The sequence below is a fragment of the Phyllostomus discolor genome, chromosome 1 (genome assembly GCF_004126475.2).
Source record: "Phyllostomus discolor isolate MPI-MPIP mPhyDis1 chromosome 1, mPhyDis1.pri.v3, whole genome shotgun sequence".
NCBI classification, from domain to species: Eukaryota; Metazoa; Chordata; class Mammalia; order Chiroptera; family Phyllostomidae; genus Phyllostomus; species Phyllostomus discolor.
In genome coordinates this window covers 31,408,615-31,431,935 of record NC_040903.2, presented here as the reverse complement: position 1 = coordinate 31,431,935, position 23,321 = coordinate 31,408,615, and the positions used below count along the sequence as shown (strand labels likewise).

At 35.9% G+C, this 23,321-nt stretch overlaps 1 protein-coding gene across 26 annotated transcripts in view; it reads right to left on the bottom strand.

Moving 5' to 3' along the window:
- Positions 1-23,321, bottom strand: part of FIP1L1 (factor interacting with PAPOLA and CPSF1) — a 73,766-nt gene that overhangs the window by 39,071 nt on the left and 11,374 nt on the right. For 9 of the 26 annotated variants that reach the window (XM_036020598.1, XM_036020623.1, XM_036020642.1 and 6 more), the window contains one exon: positions 16,301-16,410. In XM_036020598.1, the coding sequence (XP_035876491.1) occupies positions 16,301-16,410 (110 nt within the window). Of the gene's footprint in view, positions 1-10,548; positions 10,657-16,300; positions 16,411-23,321 lie in introns of all 26 variants that reach the window. The other 17 variants (XM_028507919.2, XM_028507920.2, XM_028507922.2 and 14 more) reach the window with 3 other exon arrangements.

Here is a 23,321-nt window from a genome sequence, read left to right as displayed (position 1 = left end):
TTTTTAAACTTTTAGACCACAAAACACAGTTCCTTAAGAAATATTTAGTTTGTAAGGCAATCCAGTACATACATATTATATAAAAAACTAAGTTTTATGAATAACACACTTACTATAAAGAAAAGGTAACATTAAAATAAAATAAAATTTTATTAGTATTTAAATATAACATAAGCAAAAACCAAAATAAACAATACAAAACAATACAATAAATATTTGGTGGCTGAAACCACCAAACCGATTTCATGCTCCACTAATGGCTTGTAATTTTGTGCTTTGAAACACACTTGAACAGGAACAAAGTCTCAATATTTCTACAGTAAAAGCAAAAGAGAATTTCAGGGCTGTTTCTCCAAATATTCCTCAACACTGGGTGAAGCATAACAATAATGCACAATTCAATCAAGGTAACTTAATCAGGGGAAGTAAAACAATACAGTCTGAGTATACAGCCCTCTTAATAACTGTCAGGCTTGATCTAAGAATTTACCTGTACTTTAAAGCAAGAGTCCTTAACTAGAATATCTGAGCTACAAAAGGATCAGGAGAGCCCTGAACTTAAATTTATGCATATGTAATCACGTTATTTTTGAGGCAAGAGTCCACAATTTGCAGCAAATTTTTTTAGCAGTTACTGTTTCAAAGAAAATTCAGAACCACTATTCTGAAAGAATTAATGACACATATCCTTGCAGAAATCTATTAATGCTGGTTTCTCACGTCAGAGCTTCTAATAAGAACTGGGTGCAGATGGTTCAAGGGTGTATCCTCCAGGAGAGGAAACCCTACAATGTAGCTATTTCATATTCTCACGTTAAAGACAGATATCTTTGGTATGAATGTCTAACTCAGGTCATACATCTACGTAGATGGCTATAATAATACTGCGTGAAATATTGGTATAACATTTTTAAGCTAATTAGGAAAAAGATGAACCTTGAGAGACATGTAGAACAGATTTAGCCACAGAGGATGGAAATGGAAGAAATTTGAGATAGAAGGAAGAATATAAGCAGAGAAAGGATGTGCAGAAAATATTATATGCAGAATTCCAACTCAGCAAATAGACTACCAATCTGTTTACAATAGAAAAAGTTTAATCCATCTTTGATAGTAGTTACCAACAAAAAGACTTAAAAAAAGACAAAATATAAATTAAATGTGGGGATTCCAAGATGGATGCATAGGGGAAGAAATTACACTAACCTGATCCTGGCCCCAAACTGAATTTACAGCTAAAACATAGAGCAATCAACCTGAATAACCAACTAAAGGCCAGCTGAACTGATATACTAAAACAAAACGAAGAATTTACAGAAGAAGATGCATAAAGAAGGCACATAAAGGGCCAAGACACAAAAAGGACCAACTCCCACACCCAGGTGCAACAGAAGCTGAGGGGATATCATGGCTGCAAAACTGGCTGCAAAACTCCCTCACACCAGGAGCCTGAGGTCTCAACCGCACACAGGGATCCCTAACCCAGAGCAACAGAGATGGGAAGAATAGCCCACATAGCACCTGGTGGGTGAATTCACTCTGCCTGGGAGACCCAGATGCAACCTTTTCAGGGACTAGCACTCCTATTGTCACAGCACCAGACTGGGGAATGGACAGTCTGGGGAGCAGACTAACTGCTTGGTCTCTGACCGCTGGATAGCACACTCTACTGTACTCAGGACCTGTGGGGGTGTGGAGGGTGCTGCTGGCCACACCCAGCAGTGACTTTTGGGGCCCTCTTTTTCTGGAGAGGCTCTTGGCAGAGATCCATACAGTGACTAAAGGGTGTGGCTTTGGAGAGAGGACCTGCACCCCCCCAGCTGGAGCACATAGCCGGCTCCCCACCCCCCACCTGTAGAATCACTTGGCCACCCCAAACTGCTCAGTTCAGCCAAGCAGAAAATCAGAATGCTGCTTGCGACTTTCAGACCCTATCTCCAGAGTAGGTTTCTGTCCAGGAACTACTTGGGCTGAGCGTGTGGCTACATCTTAGAGGAGGAGGAAGGGAGAAGACCACTCCTATCTCCCCTTTGAGCTCAGCCTGCCCTACTACCCTTGGGGAGGGAAAAAGTACCCATCTCCATCCTACAGGCTTGTGGGCATCAGTCCCAATGGGAAACTGTTTGGATCAGCCACGCCAAGTGCCCTGGATACCCCACCTCACTGGGCTCAGTTCCACAGGGGAAACAGACAGCAGCTCAGAGTAGGGACACTCAAAGGCTGATTCCCTCAGAGGTTATTGCCAGGGACTGGAATGAAGTGCCTAGCCTCTCCTGTGGGCTAGGCCGGCATAACCTCCAATGGGAGACTTTTGATACGTCCCCCTGAGCCCCAGGCAGCTGCAGAGGACTCTGCTGGCTGTACCCATACTGAACCTGCAGCAACCCCTCCAGGGAGAACTACAGTTGGAGACTCTGGCAGAGACTGAGTGCTTTGGCTCTGGAGTAGGGGAGGACTCTCTTTTCTACAGGGTGCCACCTACTTTGGTGCTGGGTGCCTGACTGTGTGATCCCCAAGCAGGGCACCCACTAAGCCCTGTCATCCTAAGCCTGGTTGCCATGCCCTATGGAGCTCACAATCTGTGGAAGGGACTGTGGTCCGTGTCCAGCCTAGGCCCACCCTAGTCTTTTCTCACTAAGCTCTGGAGGAAGACCAGGCAACTTCAAAGGGAGATGGAGACAAGCCTCAGGGAGCCTCAGTCCATTTACACATCTGTCTCCAACTCTAAGCAGGATGGAGCCAAACCTTATACACAAACTGACCCCTCCCATGCACACCTAGGTCCAGTAGCTACAGACATAAACAGTAAACAATGTAGTGGCTCCAGACAGGTAACTCATGACTGGTTATATACATCTGACATTATCCTGTAGCTGAACCCTACCCAAGAGGACCCAGAACCAACACAAGCAGTGATGGGCCTGAGGCCACACCAGACTTTGACCTAACTAGACAAACAGGTGGCACAACCAAAGGGATTTCAGCAGGCACAAGAGCCTACAGGGATCAACTCCAACCCATGGGACAGTCCCAGAGCAGCATCTCATACAGTAACTGAGGTTTACCCTTATACTTTTCTAGCCTGAAGAGAGTTAACTCTACCCATGGAAAGCCCAACAGCCTTCATGACTCAGCTACAACAGGAGGTACACATAATCCACAAACACACACACACACACAACCCACTTCTGGAGCACTAAGCTCAGGTGATCTAAAAGATTGTGCCACTTAGGTCAACGAAACACTTTTATCACAAAGTCATCATAACAAGTTTGAGAGTCACAGCAGATCTACTTAATACAGAGACAAAATTGAGAGACAAAAAATGAAAGAACAAGAGAAATGCCCAGGAAAAGAATAAATGAAATGGAAACAATCAAAATACCAGATGCAGTTTAAAACAATGGGTATAAGGATATTCAAGGACCTAAGGAAACGAATGGATGAACTCAGTGAGAACTTAAAGAGACAGTGAGAATTAAAAAAGACATAGAAACCATAAAGAAGAACCAGTCAGAAAGAATACAGTATATGAAATGAACACACTAAAGGAATAACAGGACAGAAGAAGCAGAAGATTGAAACAGCAATTTAGAGGACAAGATAACAGTAAGCACCCATGCAGAACATCAAAAAGAGAATTTTAAAAAATAAGTAAAATTTAAGGGACATCTGGGACAACATTAAGATAACAACATCCACATCATAGGGGTACCAGAGGAGAAGACAGTGAGCAAGGGATAAAGAATCTGTTTGAAGAAATAATGGCTGAAAACTTCCCTAACCAGGTTAAAAATAAAAAAAGTACTGAGACTTCCAATCAAGATTAATCCACAGAGACTCACACCAAGACACATCATAAACAAAATATCAAAGGTTAAAGACAAAGAGAATCTTAAGGGCAGGAAGAGAGACAGTTACCTAAAAAGGAGTTCCTATAAGGCTGTCAGAAATACTTTAGGTACAAAAGGTTTGACATGAAATATTCAGTGATGAAAAGCAAGGGCCTGCAACAAAGACTACCATCTAGCAAGGCTCTCATTTAAAATTGAAGGTGAAATGAAGAGCTTCCCAGACAAAAAAATAAAAAGAATAAAGGAGTTTATTACCATCAAACCAGTATTTCAAGAAAGGGTAAAGAGACTGCTTTAAGAAAAAATAGAGAGGTACATAGGTATAAAGAATAAAATGGCAATAAATAACTATCAATCATAACTTTAAAAGTAAACAGATTGAATGTTTCAATAAAAAAATATAGTGTACCTGAAAGAATAAGAAAGCATGATCCATATATATGCTGTCCACAAGAGCATATATATGCCCACCTCAGAACAAAAGATCACACAGAATGAAAACTGAAGGGCTGGAAAAATATTCCACACAAAGAAAAAAGCTGGGGTAGCAATACTTATATCTAACAAAATAGACTTCAAAACAAAGGCCATAACAAGTGACAATGGTCATGACATAATACTAACAAAAGGATATAACCCTCATAAACATATATGTATCCAACATAAAAGCATCAAAATATATAAAGAAAATCTTGGTGGACATTAAGGGTAAGATCGACAGCAACACAGTCATAGTTGGGAATTTTTACCACTACACTGTCATCAATGGATACATATTCCAGACAAAAAACAAAAAACAACAAAGCAACAGTGACCTTAAATGACACACTGAATGGGATGGATGTGATTGATATTTAGAACATTTCATCCCAAAGCATTCTGCTCAAGCGCACATGCAAAATTCTCAAAAATGGACCAGATGTTAGGACACAAAATAAGTCTTAACAAAGTCAAAAAGATGAATCCTATCAGCATCTTCTCTGACCACAATGGTATAAAACCAGAAATCAACAACAAAAATTAAAAAACATTCAAGTATACAGAGGCTAAACAGTACTTTATTAAACAATTAATGAGTTAACAATGAGATAAAAAAATTAAAAATTACCTGTGAACAAATGGAGACTAACACACAACAACCCAAGCTTTACGCACAGTGAAAGCAGTGCCACCTGAGAGGGAAGTTCATAGCACTACAACAGGCCTACCTCAAGAAACAACACCCCCGGCCCCCGCCCCAAACCATCTAACTTTACACTTAAAAGAACTAGAAGAACAAGAAACAAAGTCCAGAGTTAAGTAAAAGAAAGGAAATCATTAACATCATAGCAAATATAAATGACAAAGATACTACTGGGTCATACAAAAGGAGGAAATCTTACCTTTTGCAACAGCATGAATGGACCTGGAGATTATTATGTTAAGTGAAATAAGCCAGTCAGAGAAAGACAAATCATATGATCTCACCTACAGGTGGAATCTAATAAACAACATACAGTGATGAGCAAAACAGAAACACTGACATGGATACAGGGAAGAGAGTAACAGGTGGGGTGGGGGGAGAAGGACTGGATGAAAGATGATGAAGAGATTGGCCAAAAAACATATATACATAACAGAGACACAACAAGTGTGGTGACAACCAGAGGGAAAGGGGAATAGGGGCCAGAATTGGGACAGAAGGAAACTGCTTTAGACTATGGACACACAATGCAGAATGTAGATGTCCTGTTGAGTTGTATACTTCAAACCTGTATAGTTTTGCAAACCAATATAATCATAATAAATTCAATTACAAATTAATTAAGAATTACATATAGGAAAGGGCTCTGTGAGGCTATGTTATGAAAACATCAGTTCTCCTTATAGCTATGATAAGTCTTATTGTTTTATTTTAAAATCCAAGATGCTCAATTAACATTTGATTTTCATCTTTATGCTAGTCCAGAATCCAGTCTCTAAATCAGTGGTTCCCAACTTTGCCTGCACATTGAAATCACTGGGGAGCTCTTAAGAATATCAATGCCCTTGAGTGTACACCGGACTATTAAAATTGGAGTCTCTCTTTGGCCTAAGAGGTGATTATTTTTGAAGCTCCCCATATAATTCCAATATATAGCCAAAGTTGAAGACTAGGTGCCCAAGAAAATAACTTACATTTGCTCTTTCATATACAAGATTTAAGCCCTGGCCAGCGTGGCACAGTTGGTTGGAGCATCATCCTGTAAACCAAAAGGTCACTGGTTCGATTCCCAGTCAGGGCACATAAGCTAGATTGTAGGTTTAGGAAGTGTGTGAGAGGCAACCAATCAATGTTTCTCTCTCACATCAATGTTTCTCTCCCCCTACTCCTTTCCCCACTTTCTAATATCAATAAGCATGTCCTTGGGTGAGGGGTAAAAAAGAAAACAATGAAAGTAATTGATAAAAATGAGTATTTCACTTCTTATTACTAAATACATTTTAATAAAGTCATGCCTATAAAAGTCTGCTAGTTAATGTAAGGATGTCATTTATTACATAAATATTTTATTATTGACCTTTTAGTTCTGTGTGGACTGATAGTACTGCTTCTATACACTTTTTTTTTTACTTTCAAAAGCACAAGAATAATTTTCTCTACAGTGTATACAGTTTATAAGAAAATTTAATATATTCTTTTATGTGAGGATTTGTTAATCAAAAATCCTGTCTAGAAAAGTAGGATGTTCAAAATTAAAATCACAGTATTTATGACTATCTTCAGGACATGTAATTTATTTTCTTCATTACTACATTTAAAAAGATTGATAGAGCCTATGATAGCAGCAGAGATCCAAAAGGAGCTAAAACTTACTGGATGCCCTCCAATAGGTGCTTTCACAAGCTTAGAAATTATTTAATTCACGAATAGGTTGCAAGCAAAGTTTGTGAACAATTACTTTCATTTTCCCAGATGTGGAAAGAGGCTCTTTTGTACAGTGAAGCACTGGCAGCAGGGTCCAGGCTTAGGTTAAGACCAACTCCAAAACCTTTCCTTTTTTCAACAAGAAGTATTTTCTGTGCTAATTTTCTGGGGTTTGAATTTTGAAAATGTTTACTTTTTAAGCTGTATTTTTTTAAAAATAAAAAATCCTAAATGCCTCAATGGGAAAGATGCTAAACTCAGACTCACTGGGAGATACCAATGTGTTCACTGGGCAGTCAAGGGTACTCATTTTTATGCAGAGTTAGGAGCAAAGTTTTACCTGCCATATTCATACTTAAGTTTTTTTTAAATACATCATTGAAGAAAAAGATACTCTACAGTGAATTTTTTTAAATAAAGGCCTATATATATCTAATCACATAAAATCTTACAAGCTACACAATACAGCAACATGCCAAGTGCTCAATCAAAGGCCATGAAGGTACAGGCACGGCTCTCCAGTACATTATTTTTGATCGAAACATAGTAGGAAGTAGTGCAAGAACAAATGAGAAGGTTTCTCTTAGATTTAATGTTCATTTAACATCCAGTTGTATTACTATAAGTAATATGTTTGTCTATTATAAGAATACAAGCAAGTTTAAATATTTCAGTGGTTCTACATTGAAAAACAATTTTACTATTCTTCTTTCAAGAGTCTGAATCAGTTAAAAAGCACTGACCTTGATAAACAAACTTAACAAAACAACTTAGGATCTGCAACCAATTACCTAAGAGGAGCAGAATTTGATATTATAAACTGAAAAAAAAAAAAAATCCCCAAAAACAGACATAAACTGAACATTAGGATAAGCAGAGCAATTATCCATGTTACCAATTTCAATTTTCTACGTTAATTAAACTGCTTTATTCTTCTTACTAATTGGTTTTACAAGCATTACAAATCCGAATTTGTAACACAAACTTGCACTAATAAAATGCCATTGTTACACACACAGTTAGCTTGAAGAGCACTATTAAACCAAGTGTGAAAAACACTGGTTTAAATATAAATTGAGAAGAACAAGCATGGGATAAGAAGTCCAAGTCCTCAAATACAGTAACTTACGAAAATGATCTCAATCACTGTTTAATTGTTCCTTACAAAGAGACTTAAGCAATACTTCAAAAAAAATTCCACATTTGTTACATTATTAATGAGAGCTTTTGTTTTCTATCTTGTAAGAAAGTGTGTGTGTGTACCATTTTAAAAGAGAAAAGTAGCTTTTATCTAGAGGTTTTTAATTTTCAAAAACATAAAACACATGAAGAGAATATAGTGTCAGATTTCACCCTACCTGCATTCCCTGAGACTAATCACATATCAGAATGAGGAGTTTTCGTTCCAAAGCATCTTTTTTGGGGGGCAGAGAGGGAATTATATATTTATTGTAAGCAATGAAATATATCACTTTCAGATAGGAGAATATTTTCCCTATAAACTAGCCATCTTATTTCAAGAAACAAACTATTGCATCAAAAGCCAACTATTTTAAGTGAAAAATTCCACATTAAATGGTTGATATGAAAGGAATTCCAGATGTTAAAAATATTAGCAAAAGAAACACATATAGTTTAAAATTACATTAAAAAACAATGGATTTTTAAAGTATTTCCATGTTTTTACTTATACTAGCCTGAACTACAGGTCAACCAGCCTGAACTACAGGTATTAAGGGTATAGAAAACAGGACTGTAGCCCTGGCTTTGCCTCTTAATTAGCCATGAATTTGGCCAAGTTCCCTAATTTCTCAGATCTCATTTTCCACGTAAAGCAGATACTAGCCAAAAAATAAAGAATTTCAGGATCAACAGGGCTTCCAGATAACACAGTTTAGCCCCATCATTTTATAAATGTGGAAAGAGAGGCCCAGAGATTTTAGGAAACTGTTCTAAATTCTCACATATACAAAACCATACTTAGTATCCAAATCTAATACTTATGCCAAGAAACAGCTGTCAATTTAAGGAAGTAGTTATTCTCTATATACAAAGCTAGCTACCGATTCATTACCAATAGCAGCATGATGAAAATGAAAGCTCTAACTGTGCGGCCCTCCTGGGATCAGTAAATAGGCTGTCCACGTTGCTGGACAGGTCAAACATATATCCAGCATTTTCTTTATGTACTATGTGCTATAATAATGAAATCATTATACAGAAATTATACTGTTAGCATAGCTATCAAACGTTCAGGTTCCACAGGAATATTAAAAGTAAAACAATTCATAGACTCCACACTTGTCAGATCTAACTTTTCTTTGTTTAAAATAACTCTTGACATTGCTATTGGTTCTTCAAAGAGAATTTTAGTTTTAAAAACTAAGATCAACCAATATTATATAATACCTATGAAAAAATGTCAATTGGTACTTTTAAAACAGTAATATATGCAAATTTTTATTCTATAATCTGTCAAAAGCAACACATGCAATTGACACTATTCTAATAAAGATAGTACAGGGTAAGGCAAAAGTAAGTTTACAGTTGTTTGTATGGAAAATAAAACAATAATCAATAAATAGTAATAAAAGAATAAACTGTTTTACATACTCACCACTGTAAACCTTTGCTCCACCCTGTGTATTTCTATCTGCATGAATTATACTCATAGTTTGGACAGCCTTTCAAAAGTGAAAATATTTTTGACTTTGAGACAAATACTTTTGAGAATAACTAAGCTTCTTCTTTCCAAAAAAGAAATCCTATCAAAGTTAAGTTGACTAGAAATTCCTACTATTCTTAAGGAATATGTAATAAAGACCCAAAAGAAAAGTAAATCTATAAAAATTAAATTTTGATGTTTCCTCCTCTGCTTTTCTTTTAGATTTTATGATGAAAGATACCTAATCATAATTTACATAATTACGGCCTGTAAATGAAAATAATTAAAACATATAACATCAAGCTGCCCAGAAAGCTTAAAATTCTGTAACAATAACATAATACTTCCCCTACCCCGCAATATACTGTCACCATTTAAAACTTCAAATGGTAAATTAGGAAGGTATCTTAAGTCTGTATTTCTAAGTTAAGCAAAGTATAATTGTCCACAGACTGATTCCTGTTGGTATTGCACTTTCATACCCAAATATTTGCTTCTCACTACAGCCCTTAGGGAAGATATTATTATTCCCATTTTACAGAGAGAGAGTTTACAACACCCACCCAAGGCTGTATACTTCGTAAATGTAAGATTAAGAACACAAACCAAAATTCTATGAAGGGTAGATCGTAAGTAAAAAATCCACAGCAACAATAAGGGAACTAGTACTTCCTAGGATAGTTGGTAGGCCCACTTACTAAAATGGCAGGTTAATGCACTACAGTTGGGCTATGAAGGCTGGAAAAGAGAGTGGAGCCCAGTTTTACGGGTCCTAAATACTAAGAAGGTAAATTTTCTTCAACAAGTAGTGAAAAGCATCCAGGGATTTTTAAATGGGTGCATCATGAGAAAGAAAAATTAAGCCTGCAGCAAGAAGGAGAAAAAAATTTACTCAGCACCCATTAGCACAGTTCCATGCAATTTACGTTACAAAAGGCTGGAGTGATGGGAGGCATGACATGAGGTGATAAGGCCTGATTTATAAAGTAACTTAAGCCCTAAATACTATACTGGGAAATCATAACTTAGGGGATAAAAATGTGGGGCACAGTCTAATAAAAATTTATTATCTTACTAATAAGACAAAACAACACTGATGATCTAAACATCAGGGAGTATCCAATGTTTAAAAATAGCCTTACCTTAGATCAGGTGATTCGGCCCTCCCATATCGATCCTGCCACTTCCCAACGCTTGAATTGGCTTTTCTGGAGGCAGTACTTGTCTGAGACTGAGAAGAGGTGCTGTTTCTGGTGAGATAAATTTTCTATGTTTTTTCTTATATATTGTTGCCTCTGACCCCCCTTGTTCTGTTGTTTTTTTTTTCCTTGACATGCTTTTTCTAAAATCCTTTATCATGTTCCTATAGTATCATTCTCAAGTCACATAAAATAATTTGCTGTGGTACTAAGACAGCTAGTGGTATATATAGATAGATGTGATATCAACATTTTATTAACTATAGAATATTTCTAGAAGTATTTTTCAACATAGATGGTATCACGTCAAAATACAGAAATAAAAGAACCAAAGGCTTTCTTCAGGTTATGTTATCAAGAAATAAATTTCTGAGCTTTTATGAGTTAATGATATTAATTTCTGCAGTTTCACAAAACTTATTCAGAATTGTGGTATTTCTTTCCCTAGATTCTTCAACAGCTGTTAGTATTATCAGGGTAACCAGTAACACTCTCATGTGTTTCATAAAAACCTACCCTAAGTAAGTATTTTATAAAAATTCATTTCAAAATAACTCGTACAAAAAAAGGGGGGAGGGGAGGTGGAGACCATACAGGAAGAATAAACCAGAAACTAAATGAAATGAAACGAAACTGGTTATTGACAGGAGTGAAAGAAACAGGGAAAAGAGTGACAAACCTGAATGTGCTTTTGGATAGCCTTGCCTTTGGAACTATGTTAAATGTTTTATGTATGTAAAAAGTAATTATGTCAAAAGAAATGATAATACTGAATATAAACAGAAGCAAAAATCACATTATGTTTTAAATGGTTAACATAATCACTCTGAAAGAACTTTTCAAAATACAGTATTTTGACTATATACTCTCAGTCTAAGAAAATTGCAAAGATATCTTGAACTCTAATAAGGTTTTTTGTAATGGTAGGTATGGAAGTTCTAATGCATTTTATGTGTATTATAAAATGAAGCAAATGAGAAGTATTGAAGTTCTTGGGAACTAGGTTTTCACTGCAGGAAAAGGGAGATGCAGTATATAAGAGGGAAAGGAAAGTAGTACCTGGTGGTATCAAACTGAAAAAGAAACAATGATTGCGTGATTAAAATTTATTAATAGAACATACACATGGCAACTTCACATTGAAATTGCTTATTGGTTTTTTCCTAGGTTTGGGTGCTGAAAAGACCTGCAAATAGTGACACCCCAGTAGCAATAAGTATAAATAGTGCCAAGATTGGGGTTTCTAATTACCAATTCCCACTAAAAGGCATCTTGTCAAAGTAATGGCTGCTTCCAGGAAAGGGGCAGGGAAATTACAAAATAAGCCTAGAACTAAGCCTAGAACATCTATCTGGTCATGACAGAAAGTAAAAAAATTCTTAAAAATTAAAAAGATGGGGACATATCAAAAGGTCAGAGGTGCAGTTTGAAGAGGCTCCTTTGGACCAAATCTGGAACAATTTGATCATGAATATCAATTATAGTATATATAGATCATATATATGAAGTTTATATACCACAAATAAGCCATGTACACGCATTCTCACACATAAAACAAAACTGAGTTTGGCCTACAATAAATAAGTGGGGAAAAAGGAAAAGCCCCCTTTTTAAATAGAATGCCAACTAATAAATGTGAGAAATAACACAGTTAGCGAATCACTATTTTGCAGCCATTACATTAATAACTGATTAAAGCAAAAATAAATGGATACTCAAATTCCTGGAAATTTCTGAGAAACAGAATTATTTATATAGTCTGCTCAGGTTACTTACTAAATACAAAGAGGAAACACAGTAACTTTGCACTGCAAAAATCCAAAGGATACCACTACAAATAAGTGATTCAAGTTTTCCTCACTAATAATGGGACAGAGTGCCACCATGTACCTCCAGGATGATGCACTGAGAAGGACACAGCATCACTTACATAGCATTCCTGCCCCCAAAGCAAAACCTAAATCTAATACAAAGATACATCAACAAAATGATTGGAATGTACTCTTCAAAATTCAGTATCAACAAATACAAAGAATGTCTGAGATGCTGTCCTAGATTAAAGAACAAAGAGATAAGAAACTTAATTGTAATAAATAATCCTGGACTGAATCCTAAATCAAGAAGGAAAGAACTTCCACAGAATTAATAATTGGCAAAATTTATGGCTTGTATTATGTCTTAAATGACATTATTGTCTTCTCCCTAAAGTTAATAAAATTTTACTTTATAAGATGTCTTTCTAATCTCCATAAAAATAAAAAACAGAAAAAACAAATGTTTATTTAGGGAAATACTTCACAATCTCCGAAAAGTATCCTTTTAAAATCAAGTGAAGATGATTCCAGAAAACAAACTTTCCTAATGAAACTTTACATCCAAAAGTGACATGCTGGTTAAGTTTCCATAGGGGCTGTGTTGGTATTATCCATTTTTTTTAGTAGTAAAACTTCTAATTTTTCTATCACTCTTTACCTCCTTTTTACTGTCCCTTATCCACCACTGTCCTCCTGTCTCTTTTTAGATCCATGGTCCATCATTATAATCACTCCCTCAGGTACACTCTCACCTTCCTTGGACCTCTATCCCCTTGTCCTATTTGTCTGGAATAACCTCAACCTCTGTTAAATCCAACTGTAGCTACTCTTAATAAACACATGAATACTTGACAAGGGCAAGAGAAACACACCAGAAAGCAAACTGACTTATTTCAAACTTATGACCATTAACCTCAAGAAAAGCTGGAAATGTATAGTCTCTCTCCCTGTGTTATCAATTCTTCACTTTACTAACTCATTCCTATCAGCATATTAAAATGCTATAATTTCTCCCATCTTGAAAAAAAGTGCTTTATTGACTCCACATTTCCTGCAGGTACTGCCTAAAATCCTACTTCTTTCCCCCCGGGTCTATTCACCTCTAAACAACGATTTCAAACCCCCCACTTCTCAAACATCCAACATTTCCTTCCACTATCCTCATTTTCATCAGATTTCCTCTGCTGCTGAGAAAAAAATTAAAGCCGTAAGAGAATTTTCAATTGTTCCTTCACCATTACCTACCCACTTACTTCACCACAGCCTGCTTTCCCTCCTGTTACTATGAATGAATTGTCCATGCATCTTTGTAAGCCTAAACTTTCCACTTGCGTATGACATTCCACCCCCTCTGACCTTCTTAAGGTCACTGTTCTAACTGTCCCTTCTCTAGAAACTCATTCTTCTAAGTATATAAACATGCTGTAACTTCTTTCATTTTGAAAAACGCTTCCTTCAGATTCTATGTTTCCCTCCAGATCCTATATTGTTTCTTTTCCCTCCCTGAAAAAGAAAAAAATCCTCAAAATATTTATCCATATTTTCTCATTCTAATTCCTCTCCTCCCATTCTCTCTTGAATCCAGAAAGTCCTTCCAAAGTTTTTTTTTTTTTTAATCTTCACCTTAGACCACTGAAAATGATTCTGGTCAGCGTCACCAATGACTAGCATTTTAAAATCCAAAAGTCATGGTTAGTATTCTTCTTCTTCTTCTTGGCCAATCAGTACTATTTGATGATTAATTGCTCTTCCTACTTTGACATGCATCCTTTTCCAGATATACACTGGATTTTTTTTTTCCATCCTCACTAGTTTATTCTTCTCTACTGGTCTCCTCTTACTGGCTCATCCTTATTTTTTGACCTGCAAAGAGTACCCCAAGGCTGTCCTCTTACCAGTTCTCTATCAATACGTACCTCTTCTGTAACCTTATTCAGTTTCATTTCACACTACCTAAACACTGATGACTCAAGTTTTTATATCTCCAGCCCGTACCTTTCACCTCTACTTCAGATCCATGTATTTACTTCCTAGCCAAAATGTCCACTTGCATGTCTAATAGGCATCTCAATTTTACTATATCCCTGGATTGAACTCTTGGTCTTTTGCCTGCAAAAGTGACACCTCCTGTATTCTTTTCCATTTCAGATACAAAAAAAATGTACATACTATTATACCTTTTGAAATGTATCCAGTATCTGGCTATACTTCTCACCACCTGCACCATTACTACCTTGGTCCAAATTACCATTATCTGTTTCCTAGATAATTATTAAAATCTAACTGGCCTCCCAGTGTCTGCCCTTAATATATATGTAGTCTGATCTAAATATAGAAGTTGAGACTTTTAAAACTTAAAGCAGGTTATTTCATTCCTCTGCTCAAAATCTGATGGTTATCCTCCATTCATTTCATTTATAGGAAAGCCAAAGCTCTTTTAATGCTCTACACAATCTGACCCAAGCTTAAAAAACAAAGGGGGGGTGGGGAAGTACGCAAAGTACATGAAACTGCTACTGATTTTTAAATAGCTCAGTTTTTTATGATAATAGAAAACATGGATAGAGTACTTATTTACTATGTAGGTAAATACCAATGATCTAAAAAGCTTTACATAAATTAATCCATTTAATATACATAACTACCCTCTGAGGGAAGCATTATTACTAAGTTTTACAGATGAGGAAGTGAAAGAACAAGATTAGGGGTTTGCTCAAGGACACATAGCTAGTAAGTAAAAAGAGCCAGAATTTGAAGTCTGGCTCTAGAATCCAAGTTCTTAACATCACTCTGCGCCACAGAATACCACAAACTCACGGAATGAAAGTTGACCTCTTTTAAAATATGAAGACAACAACAACAACAAAAAATACTACATATTAAAAGGATAAATACTCCTCAGCTGGCATAACTTCTTAGTCAAACACTTTATGAATGCACTTAGTTCAAATAATTCTATTCGGAAATGCCCATGACTAGTAATTATTAAGATGAGAAGAGAAAGTCAAATTCAATGGCTTTGTGACATTTAATTTTAGCTGAAAGCTTCAAGATTATCTATTTCAGGACTAAACTATATAAGGTTTCTTCTTGCATTTGTATATTATAAAATATAATCTCTTATAGCAATTCAAAATTGCAGAATAATAAAACAGATAACTATAAAATATAAGCACATAACACAAAAGGTATATGATCTGGCTAAAATCTAGTAATAGTTGGATTATCGACCTATTTCAGGCTCAGGGAAATAACTGATTTAAGTCAAGTGTAACACAAGATTAAACTGCTGACATCAAACTTCCTTACTCTTATCTAATCCTTTACCATTTTTCGCCTAATAGGCTAATCATTTGTTGCATTCAAATTAAAAGGTACCTTCCAGCATATTTGCCTCTCACAAATGGTATCTTGTGGAATTCAAAGTTAAATAGTATCACAACAAACCAAAGAAAGAGAAAAAAATGGTTTTAATATGAAAGATCTCCCAGGCTAAAATTCCTATGATCTCTTTTACTAAAATTAGTAAAACGCCTTTAGGCCAATAGGTCTGGATTTATGGAAGTCCAATAATTCTTTATATAATAAGCACAGAAACAGCAAGACCCTTGCTGTCACCAACTCTCCCGAATGTAAAACTGTCTCTATACTCACATGTAATTGTAGCACCATACTTCACTTCTTGCTTACTTTTTGTAAGGTGAAAGAGCACCCAGACAAGTTTTTCACAAATAATTCATTTTGTACTAAAATAAAGTAGAATGTTCCAGTTTCTTGGTAGCACATGTGGAGCTTTTATACTTCACATAGCACTAAGACAAGGTGAAGATACCAATACCTTCAATAAATTGAGTTTAACTAACTAAAATGGTCTAACTAACCTGCTTGGTGGGAGTCCAGTCTTGAACAATGAAGGAGGAGAAGTAAACTCAGCTTTTGTAGATGGAAGTGCTGTTTCCTTCTCTGAATTTCCAGTTCTTCCCTGCTGTACCTTAAAAAAAAAGGTTATTAGCTTGTTTAATTTAAGAGAACACAAAAATAATACACTGGAGGTATTAAAATAAATTTGTGACATTGATTCCAAATTAAAGAGAATGTTTTATATTTAATAAAATTAACCTATTTTAGATATAGCATTAGGTGAAAGACACCAAAGATGAATTATGAAATCAAAGTGTTCCAAACAATTAAGAATTTCACATTAATGTCACTTAAAACTCCAACAAACTGTAACTCTTCAGGACTGCCATTAATTCCCTCAGATCACCAACTAACTATAAGTCCAAGATACTTGATTACAAAGCCATGTTTCAGAAATTAAGAAATGCTTTGAAGAATTTTCCCCTTCTATATTCACTACTTAGCCATTCTCACCATTTTCTCTTCAAGCTGTGATTTGCTCTATCACAAATATTACTGATCTGCTTCCACACTTCCAAACCATTTCTCCCGTTTTCCCACCATCATCACTGCCCTGCCAGTTCTGTACACTGGCAAGATGAAGTCAGTCATCTGTCTCCTTAATACTTCTTCTTCCTTTTTATATTCAATTTAAACCAGTTATCTACTTACTCCATAATTTTTCCCAGATTTGCCCATCCTTTCTCCTCCTATCAGATCCTTAGAGTATGGTCCATCATTCGCCTTTACAATAGTGAAATATCTTCTTATGTACTCTTGCTTTTATATCCACCTTCTTATCTTAAAACTGTCACAAATTTGTTAACTATAAACAAAGGTCAAGTTGCCATACACTTGAGTAACATTACACCATACTTTGTGCCCTATTTATATTCTACTGCCCCTGTTCAGACTAAATTCTGCAACTCTCCTTTCCCCAAGAGACAAAGGCCAAGAGACTCTCAGAAACCTTTACTCTGACACAGTCAAACCACTGATTCAATTCTAGAATCCATCTACCTCTCAAATAATCACTGTGGAAAAAAAGAAACCCTTGTTTATATATTTGAGTCATTATAATCAGATCTCTTATTAATACTGTTGTACCTAGAGCCTAATTGGTGCCTCAATATAATTAGGGTTTAACACTGACATTTTACTTGAAAAAATTTCCACTGCTTAAAAAAAATCCATTTAAAAAGCACTGACCCTAGTGAGGATGATGAGGATCAGCATTAAGACAATGAGGCTATAAAGAAATGGACCTGACAGTCCACTTGACAGGTAAAACTGACAGAATATGATGACAGTAACTAAACATGATTCATTCAAACATTTAATAAAAATCTATTTGTACCAGAAGTTGAGACTACACAGAGAAATACAACAAAATCCCAGACCATGGGAAAAGACATACATACAAACAATGAGAACAATAAAATAAATGCTATGAAAAAAAAATCATCTATGAGGTAAAAAGCTGCTATGAGAACACAGGAAAAGAAATGCATCACTCTTCCTAAGGATGTCAGTACACTCAAGATTGACACTGTGGTCTCAACTGTTGCCCTGAGCCCCAGTAATTTATATCCAACTTTTACATGTCTAATAAGTATCTCAAACAAAACTACTGATTTCCCACTATCCCTCAAGTCTCGTCCTAAGTTTTCCTTTTCTTTCTTTTTTTTTAAAGATTTTATTTATTTATTTTTAGAGAGGGAAGGGAGGGAGAAAGAGGGAGAGAAACATCAACGTGCAGTTGCTGGGGGCCGTGGCCTGCAACCCAGGCACATGCCCTGACTGGGAATCGAACTTGCGATGCTTTGGTTCGCAGCTTGCGCTCAATCCACTGAGCTACACCAGCCAGGGCAACATCCTAAGTTTTTCTTACACAAGTAAATAGCACCATCAGCTGCCAACTTACTCAAGAAAAAAAAAAATTCTAGGAATTACCCAATACATATGAATATCCAATGTTGACTTTACCTTTACAATATACATCAAACTCAAGCACTTATTATGTCCACTCCTAAAAGCAGGTCAAACCCACTGCCACATCTCAATCATTCTACTAAATTAACTTGTCTTTCTGCTTTTGTCTCGCCTTTCTAAAATCCATGGTCTGTACACAGCAAAAACAATCTAAAATATAAATGAACTCATGTTTCTCCCTGCTCAAAATTCTCTAATAGCTTCCCAATGCGGAGTAAAAGCTCACCTTCCTATAATGGCCTGCAAGGATTTACATGGTATGGGCCCTGCATGTCTTTTCCATTTTGTTTTCCTCTATTCCTCCCCAACTTATCTTTACTTTGCTCAGTCATGATGGCTTTTTTTCTTGTTCTTTTTAACATATAAATTCCTCTTTATGAGAGCCCTTGAATCTGGAATACTCTTTCCCCAGATTGTATCATGGCTACCTTTTTCCCAATCATTCAAATATTGTTCACATGTCTTCTGGGAATGGCCTTCTCTAACCATTCCTGAACAATCTCTATCATAGCATCATTTTGTATTTTCTTCAGAATTTCTTAGTATAGTTATCTGAAATTATCTTATTTATTTTGTATGGTTATAGTCTGCTGCCAGAGTAACACAGAATCTTTGAAAACACGGCCAATGGCCAGTTCAAATCTTTATCCCAAGTGCCTAAAAACAGTGTCTGGCATGCAGTAAGTGCTCAATATACTATATTATTTGATTGACTTTGGGACTCAGCTTAAATGTCAGTTCTTTCTTCAAAGCTTTTCATAGGACACAGAGTTTATAACTATATAATTTTTGGAATTATTATCTAATTAATACCTATCTTTCCTCTGAAGTCAGCCAAACTCTAAGACACAGTCTATCTATGCCTATAATGCTCACCTCTCCACACCCAACCTGAGATACTTTCTGGCACAGTCAATGCTCAATTACAAATTGGGAAGAAGAAAGGAGGGGTAGAGAAGAAAAGTGGAAGAGGAGAGAAAAAAGAAAAAGGCAAGAGAACATAAATATAAACGAAGAAAAGGTATCAGGAAGATAGGTGCATTTTAAAATGTAAAAATTGTTTTGTGTTTCCTCAGTTTTTTCTTCTTCATTTCTTCGTAATATATTCATCATATCAGGCAATTTTGAAAACCCTCACCCTTTTAGCAACCCTCATAACCAACTTCCATTATCATTACCCACTTGTCTTCAGATGTTGCACTTATGATTACACAGACTCAAAATTTGTTTAATCAGAACAAAGACTATTTTTTCACATGATCTAATACTTTAAGTAACTGTAAAACACCATGACTGATTTTCTAAAAACAAATTCATGTCAGACCTTACATATCCAAACAAAAGTTGACTGACATCTATAAACGTGAGACTGAATTATGCTACCACTGTATCAAAACTTAATTTTGTGAAATTTCCTTCAGCTGCCCTTTATACCATTATTTATAAAAGTTTGACATTATAAACAAAATGTCTAAAAAGGAATTTGATAATTGTGGCATACCAAAATAATGGATTATCAACTATTTAAAGTGTTATTTATCAAAAAACTTTTTTTTAAAGATTTTACTTTTTTATTTTTAGAAAGGGGAAGGGAGGGAGAAAGGGAGAGAAACATCAATGTGTGATTGTCTCTCTCATGCCCCCCACTGGGACCAGGACCACAGCCCAGGCATGTACCCTGACTGGGAATCAAACCAGCAACCCTTTGGTTCACAGGTCAGCTCCCAGTCCACTTAGCCACACCAGCCAAGGCTCAAAAAACATTAATAATCTAGGAAACCATTTGCCATATAATTTAAGGTGAAAAAAGAAAAAGTAGAAAACCATATAAATTAATTTCATAATTTTGTTTCAACCCACAAGAACAAAAAGACTGTGAAAGCAACAAAATGCAGGACTTTGAAAGTGGATGAAAAAAATAATAACTGATTTAGCAGACAAAGACACTTGAATCCTAAATCAGCAATGACAAAGCAAAGACACTTAATTTTCAAGGCAGGATCCCAAAGGTTCAGAAATTGGCAACATTCAAATCGGCCAAGTATAAATCCTCTAGGTAAGATACTGGAATGTATTCTATGAAAAAATCAGATAACCACAAAAAAGAAAACAAACAAAAAGTAAAACAGCCTAAAGATACTGACATCAGGAACTGTGAAAAAAGCTTACACCTACAGTAAAGCTGGCAACCAGCCAGTTCTATTCACATGTAGAGCTTCCAATCACCTTTTTGGTGGCCTCTCTCATGACTGAATGGCCAAGGATCAGCAAACATTTGAGAAAAGCCAAAGACAGAAGCCAAAAACAACAAACTTAAAACATCATCTTGAAGAAAACAGACTATGGGGGGGGGGATTATTACTATCTTTTGGAAGGAGGGGAAAAAATATTGCATCACCACATGCAAAAACAAAAATAGGATGCTACAGTTAAATACTGAAAACAAATCTTCTTGGCTATTAAAAATATAACAGCAGAAATGAAAAACAGAAGGCCTGTAAGGTTGAAGAAATCAGAAAATGGAAGACAGATATGGAGTGTAAGAGAAAAAAGAAAAAGTTTTATGCTTTTAAAAAGCATAAAAGGTCAATATTTGAACATGGGAGCCAGAAGGCAGAAGAAAGCAGAAAGTAAGTTACAAAATAATTAAAGAAAATACTCCAGAAGACTGTGGTCAACTTCTTTTTTACACATATTTGTTACAGATACCCAAGATGTTTCCTAAGAGAGGAGTTTCTTTGACCAAGCCATGTCCTCAATCTGCAATACTTTTTTCTCTTCTCCACATTCTCAAGGCTGTGATTAAAATGGCATATGCTTCCCTATTATTGCAGCCTATTTTAGACTAAAAAAAAAAAGTAGAACAAACCTATATAACACCCAATGTAATGTCTAATTACAAAATAATTTCTAATTAACTCTCAATTTCTATAGCATTTTGTCTAAAATATACATTTTAGCATTTAATACCTAAGAAATGTATTTATGCATATTTGGGATACCAGTTACATCACTATGATTTTTTTTGTACTCTCCATAGTTGCAGGATAGTAAAGCAGATAACCAGTACTTTTTCAAAAAGTAAGAATCCCACAGAAATCTAAACAAGGATTTTTTTCCTTTTAAAAAAATTTGTATTTAATTTTAGAAAGAGGGAAGGAGAGAGAGAGAGAAACACTGATTTGTTCTCCCACCCATTAATGCTTTGATTGGTTGACTCTTCTATGTGCCAAGACCAGGGACTAAACCTGCAACCTTAGAATATAGGGACAATGCTCTAACCAACTGATCTACAATGCCAAGGGCCAACAAGAATACTTTTTCTTTTTTTTTTTGCCCTGGCTGGCATAGCTCAGTGGATTGAGAGCGGGCTGCGAACCAAAGTGTCGCAGGTTCGATCCCCAGTGAGGGTACATGCTTGGGTTTTGGGCCATGACCCCCAGCAACCACACACTGATGTTTCTCTCTCTCTTTCTCTTTCTCTCTCTTTCTTTCTTTCTCTCTCTCCCCCCCCCCACCCTTCCCTCTCTAAAAATAAATAAATAAAATCTTTTCAAAAAAAATTTTTTTAAAAAGAATATATTTTTTTAAAATCCTCACCAGACGATGTTTTCTATTGATTTTAGAGGGTGGGGGGTGGGGCCTGGAGAGAAGAAAGAGGGAGGGGGAGAGAGAGAGAAAGAGAGAGATGGGGAAGAAGGGATGAGACAAAGAGGGAGAAAAACATCAACTGATTGTGTCCCATATATACCCTGATCTGGGACAGAACCTGCAACTTTTTGGTGTATGGGACAATGCTCCAACCAACTGAGTCACCCAGCCAGGGCAAGGATATTTCTTAAATTTAAGGTGACAGAAACTTTTCCAAAATACAGTGCAAATCAAATGGTAGCCTAAAAATGCCAACACCCCCACAGACCCTTAGTTGCAGATTTTGAGCATTATCAATAAAATATATCCTACAGACCACAAATGTGAGCCACATATTAATATACATACCCTATTTATTTCCCACAGGTGAGTAATATTTAACCACATTATCGAAGCAAGAAAAACCCTTATACTACAACCATCAAGTTCATGTTCTTAATTTATTCAGGATCAAATAAATCAGAATTAAACAACGACCTCCTCTCATATAACTAAAAGAAATTTCAAAAATAAGTTTTCAATATACAGTATGTATATTAAACAACTCACTCACAATGGCTAATTTCAATAAGAGACCAGTCCCTGGAAGTTTCTTTATTTTTTAATTTAAGAAGTTCACTGCAAAAAGACAAAGTATACAGAAGCTGCCAGTTTACAAAATAAGAATTTCTGTTGGAAGAAAATACAAAGCACCACTGCAAATAAACTATTTCATTATCAAAACAACTTTTCTATCTATGCATTGTAATCACGTATAGCAATATGTTGAACACCTAAATAAGCAGATATCACCAAAAAGAACCTGATAAGCAGTAAAAACATGAAAGACATCACCACGCACTTTTAAAATAGTTACAGCAGAACAAGAACCATACTCACCCAGAGTAGGATGTAAGTTAAAACTGAATTCTCTATACAGAATTGTGCCCAGCAGAGCAGCTACATCTGCGGATATAGCCCATTCACTGCATATGGCAGTATTTCAGTGGACAGAGCTGCAGTCCTAAAAGGGGCACGAAAGAGTTCCTGCCCACAAAAGTTCCCTAAATATACAAATCAATCTAAAAGCCACTCCCAGTCTTCATCCCAGTGTCATTCAGTGTAAGAGTCAAAATTAAGAATTAAGGTAAAGAAAGAGTATACAATCAGGTTTCAAGAAGAGTAGGTTGCTATGTATCATAGATGTATGAAAATATATTATTCTTTGGACTGGCCTGTGAGTATGTGGAATGGAGAAGCCAAAAATCAGACTTGATACACAAGCAGTAGTATCAACCTGCAAGTCTCTCACTAAACCTACTCCTTTTTAAAGTATTAATTTAAAAATCAATGGCTTTATCCTACTTTGTTAAGTCTTCC